The following is a 25,291-nucleotide window of genomic DNA, read 5'->3' as shown; positions in this document are numbered from 1 at the left end:
TAAAAGGAAGAAATGACTGTCTTTATTCTCAGGTGACATGATTGCATACACAAAAAATCCAAAAGAATCTTTAAAAATAAAACTACTGGAACTAGTAAGTGAATTTACCAAGATCCCAGAATACAAGGTCAATATGCATAACTCAATTATATTTCTCTATAATAAGAAAAACCTGGAAAATTTTTAAAAATTAAATACCATTTATAATAGCATTTAAACAACCATAAAATACTTAGAGATAAATCTAACAAAATATGTACAAGATCTATGTACTGAAAACTACAAAACACAGCCAAGACAAAATAGAAAAGACCTAATAATTGGAGAAAGCTGCCATGCTCATGGATTGGAAGACTGAATGTTATTAAGACGTCAACTTTTTCCAAACTGATCTATAGATTCAACATAATGCAGATCAAAATCCCAGCAGGACATTTTATAGAAATTAGCAATCAGATTCTAAAATTTATCTGGAAATGTAGTTAAAGCTTTTTAGAAAAAAAGAGCAGGCATAGTAACCTGCCCAGATTGGAACAGGGGTATAAAGGGCTCTAGGCAAGGGCTCTCCAAGAAAGAAAAAAAAGTTATAGATTATCTGATGTTTATTACCTTGATTATCTGATGACTGTGAATGTATTGAGGGAGACATTTGAGAGTGATGTAATGAAAAGTACATGGACAAATCCTATCATTAATTCTAAGGAAAACAAAACTTGGACAAAAAAAGGAAGTGTAAACATTGCACCCAACTGTGAAGTGTTTTTTTATATAGTCATTTTAACTAAAACATTGAATGCTGATTTAACCAAAAAAGTGTGTTATCCATGTCCTGGAAGAAAGGAAGAGGCAGTATTTGTGTTTGCTTGGACAGGAGTAAAAGCAAGAGAGAGTGTGAGAGAGTGTTAAATCTTCATAAGCCAAAATTGAAAGTCAATAGATGATATCTAAAACTCAGAAAAAAACCTCAAGAGCTAGCAGAATAAGCACGATATTTAGAAATATGTAGACCTCTATTGAATGAAACAGCTATGCGAGTTGAAATTTGTTGCCTTTGGACTTCCCTGGTGGCGCAGTGGTTAAGAATCTGCCTCCCAATGCAGGGGACACAGGTTCGATCCCTGGTCCAGGAAGATCCCACGTCCTGTGGAGTAACTAAGCCCATCATGCGCCATAACTACTGAGCGTGCGCTCTAGAGCCCACGAGACACAACTACTGAGCCCGCGCGCCACATCTACTGAAGCCCAAGCGCCCATGCTCCTCAACAAGAGAAGCCCACTGCAATGAGAAGCCCACACATCGCAACAAAGAGTAGCCCCCGCTCGCTGCAACTAGAGGAAGCCTGCGAGCAGCAACGAAGACCCAACACAACCAAAAATAAATAAATAAATTTATTTTACAGGAAGAAAGTTGTTGCCTTTGCCTGGGGGAAGTGGGGCAGGAGGGCTGCTTCTGGTTTTCATTATAAGCTTTATAAAGCTATTTCACTTTTTTAAACAATGTAGGTGAAATACTTTGATAAAAAAGAAAAACTAATTTAGAAAGTTTGCATTAACATATTCCGCTTATTTTTATTTTTTTAATTCTTTAATTCATTTCTACCTTCAGGCTTGGAAGAAGAATCCTGAGTTTAAAAACAGAATACCAGGATAGATAAAAACAGTCGTGGTGAGGGCTCAGCTGTGAGCCACTTTTGGCTTTCTGGGTCACACCCAGAGATCTTTGGCCTCTCCAACCTCTGCATAGAAATAGCAAAGGCTGTACAGGCATACCTCCTCGTTTCACCGTGCTTCGCTTTTTTGCTCTTCACAGATACTGCGTTTTTCACAAATTGAAGGTTGGTGGCAACCCTTACCCAGAGCAAGTTTATTGGTGCCATTTTTCCAACAGCATTTGCTCACTAGTGATCTTTGCTGTTACAGTTGCAAAAAGATTATGACCCACTGAAGGCTCAGATGATGGTTTGCATTTTTTAGCAATAAAGTGTTTTTAATTAAGATATGTACATTTTTTAGACATAATGCGATTGCACAGTTGATAGACTACAGTATAAACATAACTTTTATATGCACTGGGAAACCGAAAAAAACAAAATTCAGGTGATTCACTTCATTTCTATATTCGCTTTATTGTGGTGGTCTGGAGCCAAACTTGTAATATCTCCAAGTTATGCCTGAACTCTTCATTATTTCTTGGTTCATGGTTATCTCTTGGAATATATCTCTGGGAAGACCCTTAGACCAAAGAGGAGACGGTCGATTTATTTCATCTGCATCTATGAGTCTTTTCAGCCGCTGGAAGACCCTAATTAAAACGCAAGTTGCTGGGAAAGGAGCAATCTTAAACCCCTATGGAATAAAATACAGATTATCCATTAATATTTTTGCTGGAACCACTAAGAATAGGCCACTTGATAGGGAGGCAAGGGGTGGTGAAGAGGCTGTGGTTGCTAAGAAGGGGAACAGTGTAGGGGGAAATAGTATAATTCAATGTTATTACTTGGAGGCTGGAACATTTTAACCAAGCCCACAAAGCAAATTTTCAAACTTTAAAATCAGCAAGCATTGGGACTTCCCTGGCAGTCCAGTGGTTAAGACTCCGCACTTCCACTGCAGGAGGTGTGGGTTTCTATCCCTGGTTGGGGAACTAAGATCCTGCATACCTCATGGTGCAGCCAAAATATAAAAAAATAATTTTTAAATAATTTTAAAAATCAGCAAACATTGTGCAAAACATACCGTCACATCCCAATCCCTGTCCCCTGTATAATCCTTGTTGTTTACCCCATCCCTAACCCCAGTTCCATCCCTGACTCTCTCCCATCTCTGATCACCCCCCACTCCTCTCCTAAGGTGCACCCCACCCCTGATCCCAGCCCCATCCTGGACATGGAGCTCCTCCCCAAGGTGAACCATCTCCCTAACCTTGAACAGATGTCTAATCCTTACCCTATCTAGTGATCGGAACACCAGTTTCTGATATTTTCATATACTGTGTTACTTCAGTACCAACACCTTGGCATTCTTACAGATCTGAAATCCAAATCATTGAGCTGTACCCAGAGAATTACACACTGCATTAAAAAATCTAACTAAACAATGTTGCATTTGTTTGAAGAGAGTTCTGACTACATCCCTGACCTGTTTAAAACACTTCCAAGTTATTTATTGCTGTTTGATTCCCACTTCACAGGTTACTAGTGAGGCCAAGCATCTTTTCAGATGTGTATTAGTCATTTGTATTTTCCCAGACCCGATCTGGATCCTTATTTACTTACTGAAACCCCTGATGGAGTTGTCTTTAGGGCAGCAGAGGATGAAGGGAGGTGAGCACTGAGTCACACAGTAGGAGAGATGGAGAGGGGATTAAGGGAAGGAGTGAGAGGAGAGGGAAGCCCCTATTGAATAGTCTTGGCACCCTTGTTTAAAGTTATATGACCAGGGACTTCTCTGGTGGCGCAGTGGTTAAGAATCTGCCTGCCAATGCAGGGGACACGGGCTCGAGCCCTGGTCCAGGTAGATTCCACATGCTGCAGAGCAACTAAGCCCGAGCACCACAACTACTGAGCCAGCACTCTAGAGTCCGTGAGTCACAACTACCGAGCCCATGTGCCACAACTACTGAAGCCCAAGCGCCTAGAGCCCATGCTCCGCAACAAGTGAAGCCACTGCAGTGAGAAGCCCGCACATCACAATGAAGAGTAACCCCCACTCACCGCAACTAGAGAAAAGCCCACGTGCAGCAACGAAGACCAAACGCAGCCAAACACATTTTTAAATAAATAAATAAAGTCATTTGACCATTTATGGTTTATTCTGGGCTCTTTATTCTCAGGTCCTTTTTATCCTTTGGCTCCACCAGCCTAAGTGTGTTGGGCACACTTTTTGCCTCATTGTCACAAAGTGACTGGCTCATCTCTACACATCATATCCTATAACCGTATTCACAGGCAAGAATCAAGGATATGTATGTGTGTGTGTGTGTCTTTTAAATCAGGAATATATCCCAGGAGTCCCCTGGCCCCAGTAGACTTCCTCTTAAGCAAGAGTGCACTGAAGCCAGTTTGTGGAAGCAGATTATTACACTATCTAGATTTTGTGAGCTTGTTGCTAAACACCACCACCCCTGAAATCGGCCATGGTAAGAGCATCTAGTTACACCACAGAACATTAAGACTTTCTCCCAGGAAAGTGGTTTACCAGCACACTATTGCCTTTGAGTCTTATTTATCAGAACCAGATGATATGGCCACTGCTGGCTTAAGGAAGTCTTAGAAAGTGAGTATCTGTCATTTTCAGCCTCTCTCAAGGGAGGTGGACTTCGTTAGCTGGCAAGGAAAGGGAGAGTTGGGGAAGCAACCAATGGTGTTTGACACTAATGCCTCCCAATGGTGGGAACTTTTTGTAATCCCTTAAAGGAGTGTCTTCAAAGAATGTCTGCCAGAAGACAGAGTGCTGTGATCTCAGTGGTAGGATGGACTGAGCTCTAGCAGTTGACATGGTAATTACGATAAGAGGTGGGGGCCAGGGCTTTCGAATCCATAGCTGGGGGCCTAGTAAGGATGTGGCCTCAGCAACTTCCTGTAACCACAATGGGGGGCTGCCTGGACACAGGGCTGTGAGCAGCCAGAGGACATGCGGCTTGGGGCGGTTGCTGAAGGGAAGGGAGGAGCCCTGCGTGCGGTCTCAGAGGGTAGTAGAGGTGTTCCCTGAAGAAGAGCCAACGAAGGAAGGCCTGCCGTCCTTGGCCAAGAACTCCTTGCTGACCAGGCCATGGATGGCCATGATCCTGAGGAGTCCGTGGCGAAACTTCTGGCCAACGAAGACGTAGATGAGAGGATTGAGGCAGCTGTGGAGGAAGCCCAGGATCTCGGTGGCATCCAGGGCCCGGCCGATGTCATTGCGGCGCTCACAGGTCTCCGCGATCACCCGGACCCTCATGAGGGTGTCTGCAACCAGGACCAGGTTGTAGGGCAGCCAACAGAGCAGGAAGACGAGCACGACAGCAAAGATGACCCGCATGGCCCGGTGCTTCTGCCCCATGTGGGCCGCAAAGAGCGTGCGCAGGGTGAGTCCGTAGCAGATGAGCATGACCAGCAGGGGCAGCAGGAAGCCAAAGGTCTGGGGCAGGACCCGCATCACCATCCGCCACTTCGTTGTATTGGCACCCATGTCCTCGTAGCAGACTGGGCTGGAATAGGGTGGTTGATAAGCCTCACGGAAGGCGAAGATGGGCAGGGCCAGGATCAAGGACAGGACCCAGATGCCTAAACATATGAACCTGACCCAGTGCCGCTTCTGGGTCAGCGTGCGTGTGGCATGGACAATGGCCAGGTAGCGGTCCACGCTGATGCAGGCCAGCAGTAGAATACCACTGTAGAAGTTGACTTCCTTCAGGAGTGAGACCACCTTGCACAGGGCTGTGCCAAAGATCCAGCCCTTTGCCTTGGAGGTGGCCCAGACAGGCAAGGTCAGGGCGAAGAGCAGGTCGGCCATGGCCAGGTTCAGCAGGTAGACATCGGTGACGGAGCGGCCCACCCGGCTGTATAAGATGACCAGCATCACCAGGGAGTTTCCCAGGAGGCTCAGCAGGAAGACCAGGGCATAGATGACGACCACGGCATACTTGTTGAGCGTCTCAGTGTCCATCTTACAGGGACTATAACGATGTCCTTCTGTGGGTGGCGTGCCAGTGAAATTTGCAAACTCATCCTCAAACAACTCCCACAAATCAGTGTAATTAAATAAATCATTCAGGATGATAGTCATGGTTTGATCTGGTTGAAAGATTAGAAGGAAGGAAAGGTGATTTAGTAACTCAGATTCAAGTCACTCTCATCAAGGATGTGATAACAGGACTTCCCTGGTGGCGCAGTGGTTAAGAATCCGCCAGCCAATGCAGGGGACACAGGCTCGAGCCCTGGTCCAGGTAGATCCCACATGATGCAGAGCAACTAAGCCCGTGCACCACAACTACTGAGCCTGAGCTCTAGAGCCCATATGCCACAACTACCGATCCCACATGCCACAACTACTGAAGCCCACACACCTAGAGCCTGAGCTCTTCCAGAAGAGAAGCCACTGCAATGAGAAGCTTGCACACCACAACGAAGAATAACCCCTGCTAACCACAGCTAGAGAAAGCCTGTGCAGCAATGAAGACCCAATGCAGCCAATAAATGAAGGAAGTATGTAAGTAAGTAATTAAAAAGGACGTGATAGTGGTTACTGGGATATCTTCTGCTTCTCTGCTAGTTTGGTAGCCAGAGATCCCTTCTTTCATCTCTATCTCTGTCTGCTTTAGAGATCATCTTCACCGTGTTGTCAGCTTTCCATAACTCCGAGGCTTGACTGTGGGATAAGATGGACTACAGGGAAAAACCTCTGCTGTTGGTCGGCCCTACCACGGCATCGACTCTACCTATAATACTGCCTCTGTGCTCTCTTTGGCTTTCTCCATCCTCAGCCATGTCTGTGCATTCAGATGGGAGGACCAGCTTGGTCCTATACATTCATGGGAGGGCCAGAATCAGGCAAAATGGAAGGAGGCAAACCTTCCTCAGATGTCTTCATCTGTTCAGATGTCCCTTTCTATGTTATTTCCCCTACGTGCCGTGCAGCCTGTGAGATCCCAGTTCCCTGACCAGGGATCGAACCCAGGCCCCAATAGTGAAAGCGCTGAGTCCTAACCACAGGACTGCCAGGGAATTCCCTTCCTGATTCTTGTTTAACCTTCTTAAAATCTACTGAGGGAAGAAAATGATAGCAATGGATTGCATTAAAGTGTATTTTAAAGGACTTTCCTGGCGGTCCAGTGGTTAAGACTCCATGCTTCAATCCCTGGCTGGGGAACTAAGATCCCACATGCCATGTGGCACAGCCAAAAAAAAAGGTGTATTTTAAGCCTTTTCTCTAAGGGAGCAATAAATGTTTGGGTCCTCTGTCTAAAGGAAGTGTAAGCATTTAAGAGAAGCCCCCATCTTGGTCCATGAAATCACCCCCTAAACAGCCACAGAATCGTTCAACAGTTTTCAAATACCTTTTAAAATCGTGAAACATTTGCTGAAGCAAAATCTTACCAGAAGCCCAATATGTAAAACAGATAAAAGCTCATCTACTGGGGAGGGAGGTTGTGCCGCTCTCTCCAACCAGACAGCCACTACGGAGGTTCCCACAAAACCCCCAGGGCTCTTCCGAGAACAATCTGAAAACCTATAAAAAGTTACCAAGACTGGAAATAAGGATATCTGGTATCCAGTCCTCACTCTATCCTGATTCTGTCATTAATAAGTTACATGACCTTGAATGGGTCCTTTTACCTCTACAGATTTCCATTTTCTCATCCGAATTTAGGGAGGCAGAGTAAATAATCCCTGAGATGCTTCCAAGTCTGAGGTTCTATGAGTTCATTTCAATTCACACATTTCAATACCCCTGCCAGGACTGCATTTTCACAGAAGACAAAGTCTTAGGGCAAAGCAATAAACATCAGATTGGGGAAAGTCATCCTCTTCCCTGTAAAAAGGAGAGGTATGAAAGGAGGAGATGAGACGGCTGCGGCCCCCTTGTCACCGTGTATAAGGACAGGGTTGAATACACGGTCGCAAGGGAGGAGGCAGGGAGTCAACTGAGCAGAAGTCACAGGTCCCAGACAAATGGATGCATTTTCTAAAATACAGTCAAACCAAGTCACCCTGCCCCAAAGAAAGTCCTGGCAAACAGAGGTGGCTTCCTACCTGAGTCACTGGCCATGTGTGTCCAACTGTAAGAGCCTGGAATTCAGAGACGAGAGTGACTTAACACTGAGAGAGAACTCGATTAATAAAATGAAATAGGGAAGGCACGTCACAGCCCAGCTCCTCCCTGAGCCCTGCCCATGTCTACATTTGGAGAACAGGTTAAGTCAAGTGATCACAGGGCAGCCCATGCCCATGTCTACATTTGGAGAACAGGTTAAGTCAAGTGATCACAGGGCATCAGAGACTCCCAGGGTCCACACGTCCAAGCAGGGGAACCAGGCATGAAGATGGAGTTCAGGGTCCATTATCTGAATTCTCCACTCTGTGGATGACTACTTTTACTGTCTTCCTTTTCTTGCATTTACTTCCATTTATTTCCAGGCAAGCTTCCACCTTGCCTGACATGAATAAAGGGCAAAAGACTTGACTTTGCATGGTAGAGACTTCAGAATGAATTCAAAGTAGGAGGGCCTTGTAGGAGTCCTCCACTAGGACTAGGGGGCAACCCAGTGGGAAGGAGGTAGAAGATTGCACTTGACCTGTGTTTGGACAGCAAGCACACAATAATTACTTAAACTCTAGACTTCTTTGGCAAGCTTTGGTGGAGAAAGCTTGTTGGTCCATGAAATCACACCCTAAACAGTTTTCAACAGTTTTCAAATATCTTTTAAAATTGTGAAACATTTGCTGAAGCAAAATCTTTGTTGGTGGAGCTTTGGAGGGAGAACTAAACCCCCTCCACCGCCAGTCGCTCCATGGTACAACCACTGCCAGCTCACGATTGTTGATTAGAATGGCCCTGAGGCTGGGGGCCACTCCTGGAAATCTGGCTGGACCCCAGGGAGACCATCGGAGCTGAGGCAGTCGGTGAATGGAGGAGTGGGGGTCATGTCATTCTCCCGATTCTCAGTAATGATGGATGGCATCTCTGAGAACCTGCCTCAGCTGCTCGCAGCAGCTAATGTCTGTCCCTTAGCTTTACCTCTGGTACTTTAGTCACTTCTCCACTATAACATGAAACCTATCATTCTATAATGATGTGTTTACAAGTCAGCCTGTCCCACTAGACCGTGGGCTGCCAGAGACCCTCTCCAATTTTCTGCCAGGAAACGGTAAGTGCTCACTCAATGGTTGTAGAATAAATGACGTCAGTCATATCTCCTTTGATTCATGCATCGTGGATCCCCACCATGATTCAGGGTGTCTATCACTTGAAGCCACGCAGTCTGTGTAAGGTGTGCCTGAAAGCTGAGCTTCCATACAGCCGAGCTGGTCTGCCCGTCCTTTCCAAACCATCCTCTACTGTTTAGAGTTGGTGCTAACCTATGCAGGCGTAAATCCTGCCCCTACCCTAAGTGCTGAATTTATCATGGCACTGGTACCTACAATTCTGCCACGGGCAAGCATATTTCTTTTTTTTTTTTTTTTTAATTTAGGTCCTTTATTTTCAGAACTGATTTTGAGAATTTCATTGTATTTCTTAAGGCAACTAGTGTCATACTGGGGGGCCCCTAAGCCACAGTCAGCCAGGACTCACTGAATTACACATCCATTTGAGGCTTTTGTGTGTGTGTGTGTGTGCGGTACGCGGGCCTCTCACTGTTGTGGCCTCTCCCATTGCTCCGGACGCGCAGGCTCAGCGGCCATGGCTCACGGGCCCAGCCGCTCCGCAGCATGTGGGATCTTCCCGGACTGGGACACGAACCCATGTCCCCTGCATCGGCAGGCGGACTCTCAACCACTGCGCCACCAGGGAAGCCCCATATTTCTTAAACTAAGTCATGCTCTCCTCCCGGGTTCTCTTATCCTTTATGAGTAATAGCAGGAAGTGTAAGGAGACAGTTGCCCTGGGGTTACCCACACTTTGCTTTTACAAGTGTTGACCAGTTGTGATCTGATGCTTAGACTAGAAAGAACATGAAGATGGCGTAGTCCCTTGAGGGAGCAGACATTACTCCTATTAATCATCTAAGGAAAAGGTAGCTCCTGGAGCAGAAGTTAGGGAACACAAGAGAAAACGGACTGCCCAAGTTGTGTACTGCAAAAGCCTATACACACTCAATGCAAGCTGAGAGAGTATTTGCCACGAGGGGGCAGCAGTCACTGGACACGGAAGTCTTTGCAAGGAAGAGACCCATTGAGAAAGACCAGGGAGAGAGCAGCCTGATCTAATACCTGGTTTTAAGCTCCTCTTCGTGTAAAATTCCCTTCTGCTTTCCTAGGCCCTCAGTCAAGTTGGTTCAGCGTTCGAGTCTATTTCAACTAATCACTGGGGTCCTAGGGAAGGATCTGGTACTCCCTCAAACCCGAGGAGTAAAAGGGAAGCAACCCCTCTGGATGAGCATGGGAGTGGCAATAGTGCTAACTTAGGTCTCCAGTGGGAAGACGATCTGGAGGACAAGAGTTGAAAAGAATCTTTCCCTTCATGGTGGGAAAGAGCATTTCACTGAAGGAGGGGGAAAGGCACATACAGATGTGCTTGGAATAAAATTTTACCCACTTGAAAATGTTCCAGCAGGTTCGCCCACCCAACGTATCTTCCGTACGTCACTTTCCACTTATAACGGCTCCCTCTTAAATGGATCTATAATGTTCCTAATGGGAGAGCATTTTTCCATTCTGTGCAGAACATCCAGTGCCACAAAGATTGTTGTGACATGTGCAGCCCAAATGCCAGTCCTCTGGCAAAATGCAGAGGCCTGTTCTTGCCATTCTCTTTTAGAAATGGCAGCTTCTATGCAAGACCATGTGAACAGCACAATATAGCTGTAAGGATATCTATTTCATCCCTTTGTCAGCTTTGATGCCAGCATCAGCATCTCTTCTCATCCCTGCAGAATAATCCACTTGGACCTGGGGACCAAAGTAGAGGCAAGGGAGGTGGAGGAGAAGGTTCACCCCTCTCCCCGGTGATGGTCCCCGTTGCCATAGTGACAGGTTCAAGGGCAAGTATGTGACCTAAGATGATCCCACTCAGAGCCAAGTTCAGGATGGTTGTTTAATGACTGTGGAAAAGCAAGTATGTAGTCTTGTTGCTGCTGCAAATCATTTTGCTACCATAAATGGCAAACCAATCCAGAGACAAAAACTAACACGTGGAGGAGGACAGATCAGAGATAATCACAGAAAAACAGAGCCAGGGCCCTGAACATACCATGCCCAGAGGTCTTCTTCTCTGTGTACTTTTCAGTTACATGAAGCAATAAATTGTCTTTGTTGTTAAGCCCAGTTCAAATGGAGTTGTCTGGTACACGCAACCAAAACTGTGACCAGCTGAGAGAGTTCTGGAACCCGACAGTGATCTAGGATGAGAGGAGAGGGGAAGGAATGTCAGTGTGACACTGGGTCCAGGCAGACAGTCAGGTAACGGCAGGACTTGACAGGGGTGTGTCCTGGGGGTGCAGATCTCCCAGCCCTGGTTGCCAGCCAGAGAGGAACCTTGGAGAGTGAGCAGGTGAGACCCCAGCTGAGGACACTCTCCTGAATGAACTCAGAAATCCTCATGAGGGACCCAGAAACCCCTGCTTTGGAGGAAGACAGACCACGATTCAAACGTCGGCTTTCCTTTAACAGTTTTTGACCTTGGACACGTTTCTTAGCATGTATCAAAATATCCTTATCTGGGCTTCCCTGGTGGCGCAGTGGTTGAGAGTCTGCCTGCCAATGCAGGGGACACGGGTTCGTGCCCCAGTCCGGGAAGATCCCACATGCCGTGGAGCGGCTGGGCCCATGAGCCATGGTCGCTGAGCCTGCGCATCCGGAGCCTGTGTTCCACAACGGGAAAGGCCACGGCAGTGAGAGGCCCGCGTACCGCAAAAAAAAAAAAATCCTTAACCATAAAAATGGGGATACTTGGGACTTCCCTGGTAGCACAGTGAATAAGACTCCGTGCTCCCAATGGAGGGGGCCCGAGTTTGATCCCTGGTCAGGAAACTAGATCCCAAATGCCACAACTAAGAGTTCGCATGCCACAAGTATGGAGCCCCCGTGCCGCAACTAAGACCCGGTGCAACCAACCAGATAAATAAATTCTTTTTCTTAATGGGGATACTTGCCTCATGGAGCTATGCGACGATGAAATGGGCTAAGATCACAGGCTCTAGAACCAAATCACCTCGGTGCAAATCCCAGCTCTGTCTCTGGCCAGCTGTGTGCATTGGGAAGCTAGATACCCACTCTGTCCTCAGTTTTCTCCTCTGTAAAATGAGACTGAAAGCAGGAGCCAGCTCATAGGGTTGGTATGAGGATCGTTGAGTAAATTAAAGTGCTTAGTATAGTATCCAGCAGATAATAAATGTTCCATGACTTTTAACTGTCTATATACAGTCCTGTCGGGTGAATACGTATCAGACTCACTAAACAATGCAAACCCTCTGACCCTGCAATCCCACTTACGTGAGGGAAGGAAAGAAGGAAAGAAGTAGGAACAGGGAGGAAGCGGGAGCATAAAGTTTATCTCGGGGTTGTTTATAATAATAAAATTTGGAAATATTTCAATGCCCTTCAAAAAACTTTTTTATACAAATTATAGTAGCTCTGTAAGATGGAGCACTATGTTTCTATTAAACACAATAGTGTATAGCTGCTCTTAGCGCTGCGGAAAGGCATCTATAATAGAAGCAGGAGGTACAGGATGATAACATTTTGTACTCAATGTATGAATGTATGTGCACAGGCAGAAAATAAGAGTCGAAATGTCAACAGTGGTTACCTTTGGGTGTTGGGATTATGGATATTTGCTTTCTTGCTTATATCCTTTGATGTGGCCCAATTTCTAAAATGAGCATTAATTTTGCAATCAGAAAAAAAAATGTATTCAGCCATTTTCATTCAAAAGTAAATAAATAACACTCTGATGGTCATCTTCCTTCTCCTCCCTCAGATTTGGCTGTCCAGCGAGGTTGGTGACCAGATGTCCAAGACTCAACCTCCTCCTAACTCCTCAACCCTTCAGTCCGCTACAGTCTCCTTCACCTCGGGGCCCAGTACCACCCACCCCGTTCTCTACTATTGTACTTTTCAGACTGGAATACACTCATTTCTAGGACTCTTTCTCCCACCAAACTGGGAATAGGCAAGACTCTGACACAGAGCAGTGATGAATAAAGCACCTCGTCCTTTCCTCCTTGCCCCTCTGTAAAGGATCCTATTTTGCATCCGTAGTGCCCAGCAAAGTGTGTGACACATACTAGTAGATGCCAAACAGGGAGTGGGCGTGTGATTGTGCAGTAGTACAGGGTCCCATGCTCGGAAGAGCCCTGCGCTTGGGGTGTAATGCTCTGTGGCCAGACAAAATTATGATTTTATCTTGGAATTTGTGTTTTGTAATTGAGGTCTGATGGGGCAATGGAACACGCACAGGGGCTTAGAGCTCTGCTCTAGTGCTGTCCCACCTCTTGTTGCCTCCCTGGGACAAGGGGCTCAGCCTCCCTCTCCCCCCACCCCCAAATACCCCAAGCCTCAGGGAGTGCAACATTAGATAGAAAATAAAAAACACTCTGTGCTCCTTTTCTTTGGAGGGGGGCATACCATGCAACTTGTGGGATCTTAGTTCCCCGACCAGGGATCAAACCCAGACCCCCTGCAGTGGAAGCGTGGAGTCCTAACCACTGGACCCCCGGGGAATTCCCCAGTCTGTCCCCTTGAGAGAAAGACCATGGAAGAAAGAAACAAGCTTTTTCCTGCTTTTTGAACAAGGGACCCTGCATTATCACTTTACATTGGGTCCTGCAAATTATACAACCAGCCCAGACACCAAATAAATATTTCTTAGGTGGGTGAAATATTGAAGGAGTGGAGAAGAGATAAATGGCAGACGGGACTTTTTACCTGAGTTCAGGTGATGGCAACTCCATCCTTCCAACAGCTCAGGCCAGAATTCGTGGACTCATCATTGACACGTCTTTATCTCTTACAACCAACATTCAATCTACCAGAAAATTCTGCTACCTCTACCAAAATAAATTCCAACTCCTACTTTCTCATCTCCTCTACTGCTATTGCCCTGGCCCCTGCCACCATCCCTTCTCACCTAAATCGCTAAGGTGACCTCCCAGTCTCCCCTGCGTCTGCCCCTTCTCTCCTACAGTCTGTTCTCGTCACACCAGCCAGAGTAATCTGTTTGTTTTAAGTCAGATCGTGTCATGCCTTCTTACTACCCTCCAACGTCTCCAAAGGATGAATTTTACTGCTTTCATTTTCTTAAGTGCATTTTAAGTAACTGCACGGTGGAGAAACCAGACAAACACTGCCTTCATTCACCAAGTGAGGAAGGCTGATGCTACCAGGGATGCTGTGTGGGTCTCACGTACCCTCGAGACGATGTGAAGAGAAGGGCACCTCACCTCCATTGATAGTCTCTCCAAAAACCCATCACCCTGTCTAATCATGAGGAAAACATCAGACATGCCCAGATTGGGGCATATTCTACACAATACCTGGCCAGCACTCCTCAACTCTGTCAAGGTCATGAAAAGCAAGGAAAGACTAAGCAAAACTATCACAGACCAAGGAGATTGGGAAGCCATGCCAACTGAATGCCATGGGGAACCCTGGATTGGATCTTGGTACAGAAAGAGGAGATAATGGAAAATCTAGAAAAATCCAGATAAAATCTGGAGTTTAGTTAATACTTGCTATTAACGTTGTTACCTATTTTGTTTTAATGACTTTTTTTATTTTTTTTTTAATTTTTGTGTTTTTTCTGGCTGCATTGGGTCTTCATTGCTGCCGCGGGCTTTTCTCTAGTTGCAGCGAGCAGGGGCTACTCTTTGTTGCGGTGTGCAGGCTTATTGTGGTGGCTTCTCTTGCTGTGGAGCACAGGCTCTAGGTGCGTGGGCTTCAGGAATTATGGCATGTGGGCTTCAGTAGTTGTGGCACGTGGGCTCAGTAGTTGTGGTGCATGGGCTTAGCTGCTCTGTGGCATGTGGGATCTTCCCGGACCAGGGCTCGAACCCATGTCCCCTGCATTGGCAGGCAGATTCTTAACCACTGCACCACCAGGGAAGTCCCAGAGCTTTATTTTTTAAATCAGGAATAGGTACTGAATTTTGTCAAAGGCCTATCAAGATAGTCATATGGGGTTTTTTTCTTCTTCTTAGATATATTAGCGTATGAATTATATTATGGTTTTCTAACATTGAGTAATGCTTGCATTGGGGGTGATATAGCCCACTTAATCATGAAAAAAAGTGAATTTGATAAAAGTGAAAGTCCTTAAATAGCGTTTAAGGCTTTCTCCATCACTCCTCCACCCCCTGCACTCTGGGCCACAAACCGGGTGGCTTAAACAACAGAAAAGTATTTTCTCACAGTTCTGGAAGCTGGAAGCCCAAGATCAGGGTGTCAATAGGATTGGTTCCTTCCAAGGGCTGCGAGGGAGAATCTGTTCCAGGCCTGTTCCCGAGCTTCTGGTGGTTTGCTAACAAGCTCTGGCGTTCCTTTATTGTGGGAACATCGCTACAGTCTCTGCCTTCATCTTCACATGCTGTTCTCCTTGTGTGCATGTGTTTGTGTCCAAATTTCCCCTTTTTATAGGACAACAATTATGTTGGATTAGGGCCCCCTCTGATGACCTCATCTTAATTAATTAATCTGCAAGGACCCTATTTCCAAATAAGGTCCCATTTTTTTTTAATTTAAAATTTATTTATTTTCTTTTTTTATTTTTGGTTATGTTGGGTCTTCGTTGCTGTGCACGGGCTCTCTCTAGTTGCAGCGAGCCGGGCTACCCTTCATTGCATGGGCTTCTCACTGTGGTGGCTTCTTTTGTTGCCGAGCATGGGCTCTAGGCGCACAGGCTTCAGTAGTTGTGGCGCACGGGTTTAGCTGCTCCGCGGCATGTCGGATCTTCCCGGACCAGGGCTCGGACCTGTGTCCCCTGCATTGGCAGGCGGATTCTTAATAAGGTCCATTTTGATGTAGTGGATGTTAGGGCTTCAACATAAGAATTTGGGGGTAAGGGACACAATTCAGTCCATAGTACTCTCTAATCGTATCCTCTTTTTTCCCTTAGAGCTCTGCTCCAGCCACATTGGCCTGCTGGCTTTGCTCCTGCCTTAGGGCATTGCCTCTGCAGTTCATGCTTCTGGTAATGTCCTTCTGTAGATGCTCCTGCGGGTAATTCCCTCGCCTCCTCCAAGTGTTTGCTCAGATGCTACCTTCTCAATGGGGCCCAGCCTGTCCACCTATTTACAGTTGCATCACCATTGCTGGGTGTCCCTAACCCCGCTTTATTTTGCACGTTCCTCCCCCACAGCACTTAACACTTTCTAACATACTATATAATCTACTTGTTTACTATAGGCTCTATTGTTTATTGTCTGTCTCCTCTCTAGAACATAAGCGTCACGGGGGCAGTGATCCTTACCTATTTTTATCACTGTATCTCAAGTGCCTATGAGACAGCTTGGCAATTAGGGTGCCATAAAAAGTTGTTGACGAAAGAAAAGGAAAGAAAGATGGATTATATTTCTAGACACTGGGAGACCCACGAGTGGCTTGCCTTCTGTTTATCTCGCATCTGGCCTCTGGGAAATTACCCTGGAGGGAAAGTGGACCCCACCATGGCTTTGGACAGCATGAGACCCCTAGCGATGCTGACAGCACCTGAGATCTAGCAAGAGTGGGGGAAAAAAAATCTACTACTGGTGGCCAGGAACTGTAGTTTCAAGATAAATCCAGGAGAGGGCAGCATTACCTTCAATTCAAACCAAACACGGCGAGGGGGCCGGCAGGTAGGCGAGGGAAGGGGCGGGCAGTGAAATAATCCACGTGGAAATACCCTCTACCCGCTAGAAGTTGGATTAGGCAGCCAATGTCTAGAACGTAACACCACCTTTTAAGGTCTGCAAACCTTTTCGCATACATTCATTCTCCCCTTAACGTCCTCCCAGATGAGAGTTTAGCAATTGCCAGAGCGTGAGCGCGGCTTGAGATGAGCAGGTGAAGTTTACCACCCGTTAGGTCGTATCTCACAAACTTGTCACAGGCTTCATGAATAGCTGTCCCTGTGGCCATCCCCCTTCCTCCGCAGACCCTTCCTCCAGACCAGCGGTTCTCAGCCTCTTTGTGTGAACCCACACTTTTAAACACAGCACGTTTGGACACACTTGGCAAAGCAATTAAAAGGTATTATTTCAGACAACTGAAAATCTTTTCATAGCTCACTTTTTGGTTCTCCAAAATTCCAAAATTGTCTTAGTCAGCTGGGGCTGCCATCACAAAATACTGTGGACTCAGTGGCTTAAACAACAGATATTTATTTCTCACAGTTTGTGAGACAAAGTCCTGGTAGGGTTCTTGGTGAGAGCTCTCTTCCTGGCTTGCAGACCACCACCTTCTGTGCAGAAAAAGAAAGAGCTCTGGCCTCTTCCTCCTCTTATAAGGAGACTAATCCCATCACTTGAGGCGGGGAGGGGAGCCCTCACCCTCATGACTTCATCTAAACCTGGTTGCGTCCCAAAGACCCCACCAGCACCACAAAATACCATCACATTGGAGGTTAGGACTTCAACACATGAATTTTGATGGCCCTGGCAGATTCAGTGTCTGGGGAAAGACCTGGTTTACTCCAACTTTTGTTACTTTTTTCTAATTCTACTAAAATGTAATCACAGGAAGTGATCGATCTCCGTTACAGCCATCTTGGATTTTCTTCCAAAAAACAAGAATTTTTTTTTTTTTTTTTTTGTGGTATGAGGGCCTCTCACTGTTGTGGCCTCTCCCGTTGCAGAGCACAGGCTCCGGACGCGCAGGCTCAGCAGCCATGGCTCACAGGCCCAGCCGCTCTGCGGCATGTGGGATCTTCCCAGACCGGGGCACGAACCCGTGTCCCCTGCATCGGCAGATGGACTCTCAACCACTGCACCACCAGGGAAGCCCCAAACTTCTGTCTTTAATGCAGACTTGCTCATGTTCTCTTATATGCTGCCAGCTGCACTAAGCTCTACTCTGTGTGGCTCAATCAGCATAATCAACATTTTGTCTGACAGACGGGGCAGCATCCTTGGTTGCAATACAAATAAACAGCACAAACGTTTACCTGGGGGTGGAGGGGTTGGAGATGGGAACTGGGCAGATGGAAAGCAGGTAGAAGAAGACTTCATCAGTAGCTTTTAATTTTTTTTATTTTTGAAACATGTGACATGGTTCCCGTTCTAAGTTCTAAGTGTGAAATATAATCTTAACATGTTAAAAGCCAGTAACTTAACCATGGGGATGGGAAGTATGTCGTGCTGCTGGGAGCTATCCTTGAAGCTCTGGCATCCGCACTTGTATGTCTTCTGGCTGCTGTCTCACCTTCCACCCAGTGAGCCGAAGAGGCCTCAGCCAACTCCAGGAAGCATCTTCCTGGGCCTGGGCCTAGAGGCCTGTCACTTCTCTTAGTCCCCACCACTCCAGACCCTTAACTCCAAGTCAGCTCACCCTGGACTCTCTTGGTCCTTGTCCCTCTCCCGTCACTGGTCTGTCTAGCTGCTTACACTCTCCCCTCCATTGCAACCAAGGCTGTCCTGGACTCTCTTGTCTCCCACTAGGCCCTCTCTCTGTATTGTTGCTAGATGCAATTCCAAATAGCTCCGCTGCTGTCCTTCCCCACTCTCCTAGGCACCAAAGAAACCTCAGGCCCTGGGGCTTTTTTTTTTTTTTTTGACTTTTTTTTAATTGAAGTACAATGTTTATTGTTTACAATGTTCTGTTAATTTCTGCTGTACAGCAACTGACTCAGTTATACATAATATTCTTTTCCATTATGGTTTATCATAGGATACTGAATATGGTTCTCTGTGCTATACAGTGGGACCTTGTTGTTTCAGGCTCTGGGTTTTAACCTCGCCCTGGCAGTGAATTCTCATTGACTCTCCTGGACTATGGAAACCCACCTACTTTCCCTGGCAACATTCCCACTTTCTTTCCCTTAAAATAAGGCCCTTAAATCAACTATACTTCAATTTAAAAAAAAATTTTTTTTAACATATTTGAAGGAAAATTTTCAGAAAATTAAATGAGTATGTTGATATACAAATTCCGTAATAACATATTTCTATATTTAAACTTTAAATATTATAATAATAGATAACTAATTATCTTAGTGAAATAATAGTCACACAAACTTATAGTTCCTTGATTTATTCAAAATATATTCTTCAACCTCAAAGAAAAAACGAAATAAGGCCCTTGATTTATACTTGAACATAGATAGTATAACCAGCTTCCTGCTGAAATTACCTCTCCTAGTCTCCATGCCACAGACCCGATCAGCCTGCAGATGACTTTCCTTGGCTACACAGGTTTGGTTTCTTTGTTTGTTCATTTAAATTAGAATTGATTTTCAACCTATTAAAATTTAAACTTTTTCACATTAAAAGAAATCTGGATTTCTATCCTCTCTTCTAAAATTTGGAAGATGGGACAATACTGAGCCCATGGCAAAAATCAGCTAAAGTTGGTACATAAAGGAGATCCTAGAAGGAGAACCACACTCACACCATCACTTGATTTTCAACAAAAGTGTCGAAGCAATCAAGTGGGGAAAGGAAAATTTCATCCATAAAATGGTGGTGGAATAACTAGATATGGAAAAATATGAACTTTGACCCCTACATTATACACAAATATTATGTTGAGATGAATCCTAGGTCTAGATGTAAAAGCTAAAACTGCAAAGCTTTTAGAGAAAAATGTAGATGAATATCATGACTTGGGCGTAAGCAAACTATTTTTTACAAATCAAAGAAAGCAATAACCTTTAAAATTTTTTTGGTGAATGAGACTTTGTCAAAATTTTAAGTTTATGTTCATCAAAAGAGACACCATTGTAAAAAGTATTAAACAAGCCACAAGCTGGGAGAAAATAATTGCAAAACATGCATGTGACTGGCATCGAGGATATACAAAGAATTCCAAAAATAATAAAACACAAGCAACTCTCCCCAAAATGGGCAAAAGATTGGAACAGATACTTCACAAAAGACAATATACAAATGAGTAATATATACATGAAAAGTGTTCAACATCATTGGCCATCAGAGAAATGCAGATTATAACCACAATGGAAATACCACTATGTAATCACCAGAATGACTCAAAAAAATGTTTAAATGAAAATGTTTAAATGTTTAAATATTTAAATCAAGTGCTGGTGAGGATGTGGAGCAACTGGAATTCTCATACATTGTTGATGGGAATGTAAAATGGTGCAACCACTTTGGTAAAAGGTCTGGCAGTTTTTTTATAAAAGTAAACATACTCCTCCTCTATGACCCAGAAATTCCACTCCTAAGAATATACCCAGAGAAGTGGAAATACATGCCCACAAACATATCTGTGCAAAAATATTAATAGCTTTATTCATAATAGCCAAAAACTAGAAACAGCCCAGGTGTCCATGCATAGGAAGATGGATAAACAAACTGTGGTATGTTCATAAGTCAAGTACAATGGAATACTTCTCAGCAACAGAAAGGAAAGAGCTGCTGATACACTCAACAACATGGATGTATCTTTAAAACTTTATGCTGAGTGAAAGAAGTCTTACACAAAAGAGTATATACTGTATGATTCTGCTTTTATAAAGTTCTAGAACAGGCAACACTAATTTATGAAAGAAAAATAATCAAAACAGTTGTTACTTTAGGGGGATGGAAGCAGAGACAAACTTAGGAGGAACGTGAGGCTATTTTGGGAATGATGGTGATGTTTTCTAGATTGGGGGATATTTCTCAATGGAAATTTAGATGACAAGAGCACGTTATTTGTCAAAACTTAGTGAATATACACTGAAGTTCTGTGCATTTCACTGTACATAAATTTTATATCTAAAACTAAAAACAAATATTGATCTCTAGTTAATGTACATACTGGTGTATATAGGGAGATGTGCGTGCAATTTTCTTTGAAATATTTACAGTAGAAAAAAATAAAATTGATTAATGAATAAATGGATAGATATGAGATAAAGCAAGTAAAATGTTCATAGTAGAATCTAGGTACTAGGTAGATAGGCATACACTGTAAAATTCTTTCAGCTTTGCTACATGTTAGAAATTTTTCACAAAAATGCTGGGGAGACAGATCAGCTGGCACTAAGTCTTGGCTACCTCCTTGAAGCAGAGTGTACACCCTCCAGTTTGCCACACTCCACACCCCTCCTTATTGCCTCATGCCCACACTGCTTCACTCACTTACATTACCTGCACCCCTCAATACAGGGATGTTTTATCCTAAACACATATGGCATATCCTAGTGGTTATTATATAAATCTCTGAAAGAGGCAGAATAGCATTGTACCAATCCTGGCACTTACCAATTTTGTGATCCTGGGCAAATTAATTCACCTGTGAGCCTCAGTTTTTTCATCTGTAGGATAAGTGAAGTGGTGAATGCAAAATTTCTAGCACACAATGGGCACCAGGTAAATGTTGACTGTTATTACACAGTTTAACGTATTGAATTTGCAAATGTAAACAGATAGAATAAGGACTGCTTTTCACAGTAAGAAACTCTATAGAGTTTAGACTCACAGGGGAAAGAGTGGGAATACTATTTTCTGGGAAATTGCCCTATTTGCTTTCACTAAATTTCCTCTCACAGAGAAAAAGCTATCTATTCAGTAGCTGTTTAACGAGCACCTGCAACAACTACAAATACTACCTGTACCTGTGGGCTAAGCAGAGACTCTGCCACAGAGACTTCAGTGAGGCAGCTGCAATAATAAACATATGCTCAAGCTCCAAAGGTGGCAAGGAAAGCTTCAGGGAAGAGGGAACACTTGAGTTGGATCTTGCAGGATGGATAGGAGTTTTCCAGGTAGACCTGGGGAAGGTGGACTGTCCAGGCAGAAAGAACAACATAGGCAAAGGCATTGAGCAGTGAAAAGGCAATGGGATCCTCAAATCTGATGAACAATTTGTATTATTAAAGTCCAGGGAAGGCAGGAAATGAGACTGGAGAGGGAGGTAGTGACTAAATCACACCCTGTTTATAAAGTTACAGAGGCTGAGTTTTGTGCAGCACAAAAAAAAAGCCTCTGGTACATTTTAGGAAGATACTTCTGCAGCAGAGCAGGGCTAGATTGACAAGGGAGAGACCTGAGGCAGGGAGACCAGTGAGATATCAGTGCTGCCCATTGCTTGGAAAAATTCCCTGGGACGCTTGTTAAGCATACAGATTCCAGGGCCCTACCCCGGGCCTATTGACTCAGAGTCTAGGAGAAGGGCCTGGGAATCTAGATGATTAGCAAGTGCCCCAGGTTTTCCAACGAACTTGGAAATCACCAAATCCAGGAGATGGCAGCCACCATCCTCTGAAAGGGAATGAAGGGCTGAACTGAAGCATTCGGGGAAGAAAAGAAGGGGCGTATTACAGCGTGATTTAGAGGAAAGAATCTACATAATGTGGCAAGGGTTTGCATGTGGGGGAGATGACGTCTTGGCATGACTGTGTAGATGGCTCTACCATTTGCCAAGATAGGGAATGCAAGAAAAACATCAAGTTTAGGGAGAGGAGGTAATGATTTCCACCGGACCAGGATGAATCAAGATCTTGAGAGTCAGCACTGTCTCGGTGGTGGTTAAAATCACGGCTGGTTGAGGTCACCCACGGAGCGACTCTGGTGTGAGAAGGGAGGAAGACCACAGCTCCCAAATGCATTTGATTTCTCTTGTGCTTCTCACACAGATCTGTAACTTGGATGTCTCACATCCTCTAACCACGTTAAATTGTAATCAGGACAATAAATTACATGCATGAAGTTTGGAAATAGACAAGCAGAAAACTAAACATTCCCTAGGTCTCTGAAACCCAGATGCGTGACAGAGTTAGGCTGCCTTCTGCCTTTTGATTTAAGCCAGGGACAGAGCTGATGGGTGACATTGACCAGCCCCCAAGGAAACTCCCTCTCTCACGTACTTATTCCTTTGTCCTCTTGATGCTATTTAAGGAATAAACACTTCGCCTTTAAAGATGGTCCTCTAAAAAATACAGAGATGGCATAAAGAATATATTAGTTGTCAGAAAACCTGTTAAAGTCACATGAAGTTGAGCAAGTTAACCTCAGAGCTTCCTTTTCCTCTTGTGTAAAATAAGGATTCTAGTAACTGCTGTAAAGAACAAACGAGAAAACACACTTTAACACATGTCAAAAACTCTGCTTGGAGCATGGGGAACTATATTCAATATCTTGTAATAACCTATAATAGAAAAGAAAACTATATATATATATATATATATATATATATATATATATATATAAAACTGAGTCAGTTTGCTGTACACTTGAAACTAACACAACATTGTAAATTAACTATACTTCAGTAAAATAAAAAAAAAAAACTGCTTGCGGCTATAATGAATAAAAACCCACTCTCACTAGCTCAAGTCAAAGATGGTTTATGGAAATGATACAACAGGCAATCTTGCCAACTTGCAAGAACAGGAAATGAAGTACAGTTGGTCATTTAGGGATTGGAGCTGAGAGCCTGACATTCGTTCCACAGTAGCATCTCTTTGGGGCAGATGGTGTCCCATGTCTGCTTCTCTCTGCAGGTCCACACATCCCCACATGGCAGACACTGCAGTTGTCTACCCACAACCCGTTCCCGTTCCTTCCTCACTAAGAGGACCTCGGTTTGATGAGGATGGTCTAAGCCAATTACAACAATCTACAGTCCACTTTGGCAGTGGAAGTTCAAATGGCAGTGGCCATTTATACGGTTCTGGCAAATGAGGCTTAAGGAGAAGACTGCTGGGAACTCTGGGAAAGCTCTTGCTTTTCCTGACAAAAGGCAAGGCACTGCTTTGTGCCACCTCTTCCTTTTTCTTCCTTTTGGTTGTGATAGCCAGAGCAGCAGCAGCCATCATGGGACCATGAGGAAAAGGCCAAAAGAATCACAGAGAGACCTTTCACCCTCAGACATCATCGAGCCCCTGAACCAACATTGTCCAAGTGGAAATTATGTGTAAAATAACAAAACCCAAAAAACAAAGACAAAAACCAACTTCTTTTTAAAACCTCACCTCCATGCTTTTAAGCCACCATGAGTTAGGTTTTTGTTACTTGCATCTGAGGGCACTCCTTTTTTTTTTTTTTTTTTGGCCACCGCACAGCTTGTGGGATCTTAGTTCCCCACCCAAGGATCAAACCTTACCCTCGGCAGTGAAAGCCCAGAGTCCTAACCACCGAACCACCAGGGAATTCCCCTGAGGGCACTCTTGACTGATAATACTGCCATCTAATTTGGAATTTTCCAAACTTCAATCCTCAAACCTTCTGTAGCATTTTGCCACGTCCACTCAAACACAGTGTTCTTTACATTTATTCACTTGTGTTAAATTAAATACCTATTTTAAGCCTTGTGCTCTCGTGTGTGTCATTTTTTTTTAATACCCATTAGAATAAAATAAATAAATAAATGTAACGATTAAAATTAAAACAGTTTCTGGATTGCTGAGTACATTTACTGGCCATGAGGGTGGTACACCCCATCTCCACAGGGAAGATCCTGCTCTCAGGACACTTCTAGACCTTGCCTGTTCATCTGGCTGTTCATTTGTATCCTTTACAATGTAAGTAAAAAAGAATAATAATTTTTAAATTATAATCAAATTAAATTAAAACAGATTCACTATGTACCACCCCAAATCATCTCGTTTTTACCAGTGGAGCACTTTGCGAAAGCAAAGCCAGATGACTAGATATTCCTGTTCCAGATTTCCAGGAGGGAATGTTATAGATGAGGGTCTTCCCCTGAGTCACATGGTGCATAAGGCCGTACACACCTCAAGTAACTCAGGGGAGACGGAAATAGTTGGCAGGTCTACCACCACCTTATACAGGATGATGATGATGGTGAAGGAGAAGGAGAAATGGCCCCATTTCAAAGCTAAGATTTCTCTGTACATGGGTATAAAACAACTAGAGAATATTGGTCAGCCCTTCATGTCTGTTCAGAGCAAGCTACATGGCCAGGGGAGAAACAAGAATGCCAGGCCAGCTAGTACAGCTGGTACAGCAGAAGAGGAAAGCCTTCATATTCTCCTGAGCACTTTGCTATGCCCACCTCCCAACATTGTCAATCTAGTGTTCACTCAACTATAAAGTAACATTTCAAGTCAGTAGAGGAAAGATGGGTTATTCAACACATGGTATTAAGATAGTTGGAAAATTATTGGGAAAAATTAAGTTATATCTCTCACTCTACACAACACACACACACACACAAATTCAGGTGAATTGCAGACAAATATTTTATAAAAACCACAATTTATGGTACATTCATACAATAAACTATCATTCAGCAGTTAGAAAGGAAAGAAATCAATCCATAGGTACTGACAAGGAAATATTTAAACACTGTTCAATGAAAAAACAAGTTATAAATAACACATATAGAATGATGCCATTTATATTGAATATGTGTGTGTATCTTCATATGAACATATAAGAGTTTGAAAGCACAGACCTTGATCGAATAGCAGTGATCACTTCTAAGGAAGTGACTAGGATGTACTCATATATTGCTCTTGTCATTAAAAATAAGCAGAAACAGATAAAAGT

General features: G+C 44.2%; 1 protein-coding gene across 1 annotated transcript; it reads right to left on the bottom strand.

Annotated features, from left to right (window-relative positions):
• Positions 1–7,835, bottom strand: CXCR1 (C-X-C motif chemokine receptor 1). Its single transcript, XM_033859772.2, has 2 exons — positions 7,734–7,835; positions 1–5,774 (listed from the first exon to the last, which is right to left on the bottom strand). The coding sequence occupies exons 1-2, from the start codon at positions 7,747–7,749 to the stop codon at positions 4,684–4,686; spliced, it is 1,107 nt and encodes a 368-aa protein (XP_033715663.1). The 5' UTR covers positions 7,750–7,835; the 3' UTR covers positions 1–4,683.
• Positions 7,836–25,291: the final 17,456 nt, after the last annotated feature.

Source organism: Tursiops truncatus, chromosome 7, assembly GCF_011762595.2.
Source record: "Tursiops truncatus isolate mTurTru1 chromosome 7, mTurTru1.mat.Y, whole genome shotgun sequence".
Classification (NCBI taxonomy): Eukaryota; Metazoa; Chordata; class Mammalia; order Artiodactyla; family Delphinidae; genus Tursiops; species Tursiops truncatus.
Note: the sequence above shows the minus strand (reverse complement) of the source record. Positions and strands in the feature narration are given on the sequence as shown.